Source organism: Pempheris klunzingeri, chromosome 23 (assembly GCF_042242105.1).
Source record: "Pempheris klunzingeri isolate RE-2024b chromosome 23, fPemKlu1.hap1, whole genome shotgun sequence".
NCBI classification, from domain to species: Eukaryota; Metazoa; Chordata; class Actinopteri; order Acropomatiformes; family Pempheridae; genus Pempheris; species Pempheris klunzingeri.
The window spans coordinates 327,636-335,608 of record NC_092034.1 but is presented as its reverse complement, the minus strand read 5'-3'; the positions used below and the strand labels follow the sequence as shown (position 1 = coordinate 335,608).

General features: G+C 50.4%; 1 protein-coding gene across 1 annotated transcript in view; it reads left to right on the top strand.

Annotated features, from left to right (window-relative positions):
- The first annotated feature begins 414 nt into the window (after nucleotides 1-414).
- The window catches only part of eno3 (enolase 3, (beta, muscle)), a 7,783-nt gene continuing 224 nt past the window's right edge, over nucleotides 415-7,973 (top strand). The window contains exons 1-14 of the mRNA XM_070854304.1: nucleotides 415-529; nucleotides 3,720-3,809; nucleotides 4,461-4,556; nucleotides 4,641-4,699; nucleotides 4,799-4,868; nucleotides 5,215-5,348; nucleotides 5,458-5,574; nucleotides 6,314-6,419; nucleotides 6,496-6,693; nucleotides 7,105-7,181; nucleotides 7,358-7,482; nucleotides 7,576-7,684; nucleotides 7,808-7,866; nucleotides 7,970-7,973. The exon at nucleotides 7,970-7,973 is cut by the window's right edge and continues 224 nt beyond it. Of these exons, the coding sequence (XP_070710405.1) occupies nucleotides 3,725-3,809; nucleotides 4,461-4,556; nucleotides 4,641-4,699; nucleotides 4,799-4,868; nucleotides 5,215-5,348; nucleotides 5,458-5,574; nucleotides 6,314-6,419; nucleotides 6,496-6,693; nucleotides 7,105-7,181; nucleotides 7,358-7,482; nucleotides 7,576-7,684; nucleotides 7,808-7,866; nucleotides 7,970-7,973 (1,239 nt within the window). The 5' untranslated portion in view covers nucleotides 415-529; nucleotides 3,720-3,724. The remainder of the gene's footprint in view (nucleotides 530-3,719; nucleotides 3,810-4,460; nucleotides 4,557-4,640; nucleotides 4,700-4,798; nucleotides 4,869-5,214; nucleotides 5,349-5,457; nucleotides 5,575-6,313; nucleotides 6,420-6,495; nucleotides 6,694-7,104; nucleotides 7,182-7,357; nucleotides 7,483-7,575; nucleotides 7,685-7,807; nucleotides 7,867-7,969) is intronic.

The following is a 7,973-nucleotide window of genomic DNA, read 5'->3' as shown; positions in this document are numbered from 1 at the left end:
CTCCTGTCCAATAATCCTACCACTGCAGTGATCTCCTGTCCAATAACCACTGTAGTGATCCACTGTCCAATAATACTACCACTGTAGTGATCTACTGTCCAATAACCACTGTAGTGATCCACTGTCCAATAATACTACCACTGTAGTGATCTACTGTCCAATACTACCACTGTAGTGATCTACTGTCCAATAATCCTACCGCTGCTCACTGCTGCTCACTGCTAATATTGCTAATATGCTAATACTTGTAAATCCATATTTCTATACTGTCTTGTGTATATTTAGTGGTATTTATAGTAGTAGTACAGAGTGTGTGTGCGTGTGTGGGGGGGGGGCAGCTTTTTTCTGTTTCCTGCAGTCCGGTGCCTTGCAGACGCTCCCTGCCACCCCCCCACCCCCCCAAGGGAGTGTCTATAAAAACCCTGCAGCAGACAGACAGACACTTTCCACGTCAGTCGGACAGTTGGACAGTCAGACAGACAGACAGCCAAAGACGACACCTCCTCTCTTCTCTGACAGCAGGACTCAGGTAGGACCCAGACCAGGACCAGGACCAGGATCAGGAGCTGGTCACTTTTTAATGTGAAAGAACAGCTTCCTGGTTGTGTCTCACTGCTGCTGCTGACTTGCTAAACCTCATTCACTTCCCTGTTTTATTTTGAAAGTCTGCTTCAGTTTGCAGGAGCTGTCTGTCTGCCTGTCTGTCTGTCTGTCTCTGGGAGTGAACTCTTCTCCTGTTTCTGCTTCTCATCTCATTTGTGACTGTTGATCTGAAGGAAAAGACGGAAACCATCAGAGCTGCCGACCCTCAGCCGGCTGGAGGTCAAAGTGCTGCAGGAACCTGACAAACAGCACGAGCTCAGAGTCCACGCAGACAGACAGGCAGGCAGGAGGCAGAGAGACAGGCAGCAGGCAGAGAGACAGGCAGGCAGTGAAAAGTCCTTCATGATAAACCTGAGCTTTAACCAGATCACTGTGATTTTCATAATAAAACACCCTGAATCTGTATCAGCCTGCACCGAACAGTGTTAGCAGCAGAGAGCAACAGTGACTGTAGCAGTGACTGTGGTGTTAGCGGTACTTTGAGCAGTGACAGTAGTGTTAGCGGTACTTTGAGCAGTGACCGTAGTGTTAGCTGTACTTTGAGCAGTGACCGCGGTGTCAGCGGTACTTTTAGCAGTGACAGTAGTGTTAGCGGTACTTTTAGCAGTGACCGTAGTGTTAGCTGTACTTTTAGCGGTACTTTTAGCAGTGACAGTAGTGTTAGCGGTACTTTTAGCAGTACTTTGAGCAGTGACCGCGGTGTTAGCGGTACTTTTAGCAGTGACAGTGGTGTTAGCGGTACTTTTAGCAGTACTTTGAGCAGTGACCGCGGTGTTAGCGGTACTTTTAGCAGTGACAGTGGTGTTAGCGGTACTTTTAGCAGTGACCGCGGTGTTAGCGGTACTTTTAGCAGTGACCGCAGTGTTAGCGGTACTTTTAGCAGTGACAGTAGTGTTAGCGGTACTTTTAGCAGTGACCGCGGTGTTAGCGGTACTTTTAGCAGTGACCGTGGTGTTAGCTGTACTTTTAGCAGTGACAGTAGTGTTAGCGGTACTTTTAGCAGTGACTGTGGTGTTAGCTGTACTTTTAGCAGTGACAGTAGTGTTAGCGGTACTTTTAGCAGTGACTGTGGTGTTAGCGATACTTTTAGCAGTGGATAGTAGGCATTGATAATAGCAGTCCTGTAATCCACACTTTAAGCAGTGCTAACCACAGTAGCTGTGTTCTAAGACTGGTGTTAGCTGTGCTCAGTACCTGTAGCAGGAACAGGTGGACTCAGGAGAGCTACAAGTGTTAGCGATAGTTCTGCAGTAGTATTACAGCTGAGTACAGTGTGTGTGTGTGTGTGTGTGTGTGTGTGTGTACAGTGACGTCTGTGTGAAGGCCACAGTGGGTTCAAGTGTACTGTAACCAGTCAGCTGTTGTTCTGCAGGCGTGTCTGACCTATCACTGTCCACACACACGCACGCACGCACGCACGCACACACACACACACACACACACACACACACACACACACACACACACACACTCGTACACACACACACACACACACACACACACACACACACATACACGGTTACATAAACAGAAACTAAAGGGACAGTCTGAGGAAATCAGTACCGTTAGCAGTGACAGTGGTGTTAGCAGTGAAGTGGTGTTAGCAGTGACAGTGGTGTTAGCAGTACAGACAGTAGTATAAATATGGTGGTATACTTTAATTACTACAACTGATACTGTATGTTAACACTGCTACTGCTAATCCTACTACAGCTAATACTAATAATGCTAAAACAGCTAAACTGCTACTAGGCCCACCAATACTACTTTAAATGGTGGCCATACTTACTACTAGTACCATTACAGCTACTGCTTATATGACTAAACTATTGCTAATGATGCTATTATTACTAGTACTGCCTCCCCTAGTGGTAATGCATGGCAGTATTTTAGCAGGAGTAGTTATAGTGGTACTTTAGCCAGTAGTTAGCCACTGCTAATACTAGTACTTTGTCTGCTTTCAGTGAACTCTGTAAAGCACTGTGAGACAACTCTGTTGTGATATTGGGCTATACAAATAAATTGAATTGAATTGCTAATGTACTAATTCTACTGCCACCTATACAGGTAGCACTGCTGTTGAAAGCACTACAACTACTTATAATTGGATTATGATACTAATATGATAGTAATGCTAATACTGCAACAGCTACTATTGCTACAAGCAGTGCTATTAAGGCTACCACTGCCTAACAGCTAACACTGCCTCCACTACTGCTATGCTAACCTGCTAGTAAAGCTCCAACTATCCCTGATCGTGCTGGGATTTTTGCTGATTTGACCATTTACAGATTCTCTAATGCTAATGTTAGCACTGCCAGTGCTGTGGTATTATAACAATGCTAACCATGCTAATCCCCCGCCCTGCCTGTCTTTACTGTCCTGTGAGTATATTTCAGGAGCTCTTTGGAGGAGTTCAGTCCCACAGGCCTTCAGTTATCAGGGAGGTTTAAAGAGGCTGATATCATCTCACAGGACAAATACCTCTTCAAATGTCAAGAACGTGTCCGTAATTGTATACCAGCAAGGAAGAAGTCATGACCTCTGTAGAAAGGTCAGGGAAAAGGTTAAAGGGTTTTACACACGTATTGTATTAATAACTCTCCTTTAGAAGAAGACGGTGGACTCTCTCTCTCCCTTTAATCCCCCCTCCTCTCTCACAAGAATGGTCTCTCCCTCGCTCCCATTGGTCGCAGTAGCTGTCCGTCATGAGAGAAACCCTGTGATTGGCTGGGTGGGAGGGAGGGGTGGGTGAGTGATAGGGGGCGGGGCCTGCTGCCTGCCGTCATGGAGGCATCATGGCGTTACACAGGATCTCTGCAGCAGGTCTGACACACACACACACACACACACACACACACACACACACACTCACACACACACACTCACACTCACAGTTTTGTAGTGTGACCTCTGGTTGTGTAGTTTTCAAGGTCACTGGTTCATTTCCTGTCTCTCTGATCAAATTCAAACTCAGGGTCCTTTTTAATCCAGATCAGGGTCCGGTCCAGTTCTAACAGTCCAGTCCTGTTTTGATGATTGTAGGACATGATAACAACTAACCTGTTGCCTGTCTGACTCTCCACCTGTCTGTCTCTCCACCTGTCCTCCTCCAGTCAGGATGTCTATCACTAAGATTCACGCTCGGGAGATTCTGGACTCCAGGGGAAACCCCACAGTGGAGGTGGACCTGTGGACCGCCAAGGGTGAGCCCTTCTAACTGTTAGCCTAGCTCAGTGCAAAGACTGGCGTCAGAGGTAAAACTGTTAGCCTAGCTCTGCGCAAAGACTGGAGTCAGAGGTATAACTGTTAGCCTAGCTCAGTGCAAAGACTGGCGTCAGAGGTATAACTGTTAGCCTAGCTCTGCGCAAAGACTGGAGTCAGAGGTATAACTGTTAGCCTAGCTCTGCGCAAAGACTGGAGTCAGAGGTATAACTGTTAGCCTAGCTCAGTGCAAAGACTGGCGTCAGAGGTATAACTGTTAGCCTAGCTCTGCGCAAAGACTGGAGTCAGAGGTATAACTGTTAGCCTAGCTCAGCGCAAAGACTGGAGTCAGAGGTATAACTGTTAGCCTAGCTCAGCGCAAAGACTGGAGTCAGAGGTATAACTGTTAGCCTAGCTCAGTGCAAAGACTGGCGTCAGAGGTATAACTGTTAGCCTAGCTCAGCGCAAAGACTGGCGTCAGAGGTATAACTGTTAGCCTAGCTTAGCGCAAAGACTGGCGTCAGAGGTATAACTGTTAGCCTAGCTTTACCAGAGAAAACAACTACCTTCCAACATCTCTCTCGCTCTACCTGTCTCTCTCTCTCTCACTGCCTGTCTCTCTCTCTCTCTGTCTCTGCCTGTCTCTCTCTCAGGTCTTTTCAGGGCTGCTGTCCCCAGCGGTGCATCGACTGGAGTTCATGAAGCTCTGGAGCTTCGTGATGGAGACAAGAGCCGTTACCTGGGCAAAGGTAGGAGCCAATCAGGGGCGGGCTGAGGGGTCAGGTGTGTCCAGGTGGGCTGGGACTGACCTGTCTGTGGTTCTGTGCCTGCAGGTACGGTGAAGGCTGTGGACCACGTCAACAAGGACATCGCCCCCAAGCTGATCGAGAAGGTAGAACACGTCCAATGGATGAACTCAGAGTCAGCTGTTTAAGAACCCTACCATCAACACACACTGCCTGTCTGTCTCTCTGCCTGTCTGTCTCACCAGAACTTCAGTGTCGTTGAGCAGGAGAAGATTGACAAGTTCATGCTGGAGTTGGACGGCACTGAGAACAAATGTAAGAACCTGTCTCACTCTGTCTGACCTGCCTGTCTCTCTCTGTCTGACCTGCCTGTCTCTCTCTGTCTCCAACCTGCCTGTCTCTCTCTCTCTGTCTGACCTGTCTGTCTCTCTCTGTCTCCCTGCCTGTCTCTCTCGCTCTCTGTCTGACCTGCATGTCTCTCTCTCTCTGTCTGACCTGTCTGTCTCTCCCTGTCTGTCTCTCTCTGTCTCTGTCTGACCTTTCTGTCTCTCCCTGTCTGACCTGTCTGTCTCTCTCTGTCTCTCTCTCTGTCTGACCTGTCTCTCTCTCTCTCTGTCTGACCTGTCTGTCTCTCTCTGTCTCCCTGCCCGTCTCCCTCCAGCTAAGTTCGGTGCTAATGCCATCCTGGGCGTGTCGCTGGCCGTCTGTAAGGCCGGAGCAGCCGAGAAGGGAGTTCCTCTCTACCGCCACATCGCCGACCTCGCCGGACACAAAGACGTCATACTTCCTGTTCCCGTGAGTGGGCGGGGCTTGTCGTGGATGGGAGGGGCCTGGGGCGGGGGGAGGGGCCTCTCGTTAGCGTAGCCGCTAGCCGTCAGAGTGGCTGAGCTGTTCCTCTCCGCAGGCCTTTAACGTCATCAACGGAGGAAGTCACGCTGGAAACAAACTGGCCATGCAGGAGTTCATGATTCTGCCTGTCGGAGCCGCCAACTTCCACGAGGCCATGAGGATCGGAGCCGAGGTGACCAACCGTCTGTCTGTCTGTGGGTCTGTCTGTGGTAGAGACTGTCTGTGGGTCTGTCTGTGGTTCTGTCTGTGGTAGAGACTGTTTGTGGTTCTGTCTGTGGTAGAGACTGTCTGTGGGTCTGTCTGTGGTTCAGTCTGTGGTAGAGACTGTCTGTGGGTCTGTCTGTGGGTCTGTCTGTGGTAGAGACAGTCTGTGGTTCTGTCTGTGGGTCTGTCTGTGGTAGAGACTGTCTGTGGTTCTGTCTGTGGGTCTGTCTGTGGGTCTGTCTGTGGTAGAGACTGTCTGTGGGTCTGTCTGTGGTTCTGTCTGTGGTAGAGACTGTCTGTGGCTCTGTCTGTGGTTCTGTCTGTGGTAGAGACTGTCTGTGGTTCTGTCTGTGGTTCTGTCTGTGGTAGAGACTGTCTGTGGTTCTGTCTGTGGTTCTGTCTGTGGTAGAGACTGTCTGTGGCTCTGTCTGTGGTTCTGTCTGTGGTAGAGACTGTCTGTGGCTCTGTCTGTGGTAGAGACTGTCTGTGGGTCTGTCTGTGGTTCTGTCTGTGGTAGAGACTGTCTGTGGCTCTGTCTGTGGTAGAGACTGTCTGTGGTTCTGTCTGTGGTAGAGACTGTCTGTGGCTCTGTCTGTGGTAGAGACTGTCTGTGGTAGAGACTGTCTGTGGTTCTGTCTGTGGTAGAGACTGTCTGTGGCTCTGTCTGTAGCATTGCTCTCCAGCTGAACGTGTCGTGGTGCGTTCAGGTGTATCACAATCTGAAGAACGTCATCAAGGCCAAATACGGTAAAGACGCCACCAACGTTGGAGACGAGGGAGGCTTCGCCCCCAACATCCTGGAGAACAATGAGGGTGAGACACGCTACTGCCCGTCTGTCTGTCTGCCCGTCTGTCTGTCTGTCTCTAACAGCCTCTCCTCCCCCCGCAGCCCTGGAGCTGCTGAAGACGGCCATCGAGAAGGCCGGGTACCCCGACAAGATCATCATCGGGATGGACGTGGCGGCGTCCGAGTTCTTCCGCAGCGGGAAGTACGACCTGGACTTCAAGTCGCCCGACGACCCGTCCAGACACATCAGCGGCGAGCAGCTGGGAGACCTGTACCGCAGCTTCATCAAGGGTTACCCCGGTAACCAGTCTGTCTGTCTGTCTGTCTCTTCCTGTACCGCAGCTTCATCAAGGGTTACCCCGGTAACCAGTCTGTCTGTCTGTCTGTCTCTTCCTGTACCGCAGCTTCATCAAGGGTTACCCCGGTAACCAGTCTGTCTGTCTGTCTGTCTCTTCCTGTACCGCAGCTTCATCAAGGGTTACCCCGGTAACCAGTCTGTCTGTCTGTCTGTGTCCTCCTGTACCGCAGCTTCATCAAGGGTTACCCCGGTAACCAGTCTGTCTGTCTGTCTGTGTCCTCCTGTACCGCAGCTTCATCAAGGGTTACCCTGGTAACCTGTCTGTCTGTCTGCCTGTCTGTCTCCTCCTTTACCTGTCTGTCTGTCTCTCTGTCTCCTCCTTTACCTGTCTGTCTCCCTCTCTCTGTCTCCAGTCCAGTCCATCGAGGATCCATTTGACCAGGACGACTGGGAGAACTGGGCCAAGTTCACTGCCTCTACAGACATCCAGGTGAGACAGACAGGCAGTGAGACGGACAGGCAGTAAGACAGACAGGCTACAGAGGAGATGATAAAGTCTGTCCTGTGACTTGTCAGTTTTGATTCGGGACCAAAACCTGGATCAGGATCCTCCAGTCAGGACAAACATCTGGTGTGTGTGTGTGTGTGTGTGTGTGTGTGTATCAGATCGTAGGAGACGACCTGACGGTCACCAACCCAAAGAGGATCCAGCAGGCTGTGGACAAGAAGGCCTGCAACTGTCTGCTGCTCAAAGTGAACCAGATCGGCTCCGTGACCGAGTCCATCCAGGCGTAAGACACCTGTCTGTCTGCCTGTCTGCCTGTCTGTGCGTGTGTCTAGTGAGCTAAAGTTCACTGTCTCCCCCCCACCTGTCTGTCTCTCAGATGTAAGCTGGCCCAGAGCAGTGGTTGGGGTGTGATGGTGAGTCATCGCTCCGGAGAGACTGAAGACACCTTCATCTCCGACCTGGTGGTCGGACTCTGCACCGGACAGGTAGGCAGGCAGGCAGACAGGCAGACAGACAGACAGACAGGCAGATCACTAAATAGATAAAGACTACTGTGGAGCACTAATTCACTGACCACCCGTCTTTCTCTCCACCTGTCTCTCTCTCAGATTAAGACCGGGGCTCCCTGCAGGTCTGAGCGTCTGGCCAAATACAATCAGCTGATGAGGTGAGCACTTCCTGTTATTCAACCTTTACAAAATAAAAGCACAGTCATTAACAAACAAAGGAGCTTTATGTGACCTCTGACCTCTGTGACCTCTGACCCGTAGGATC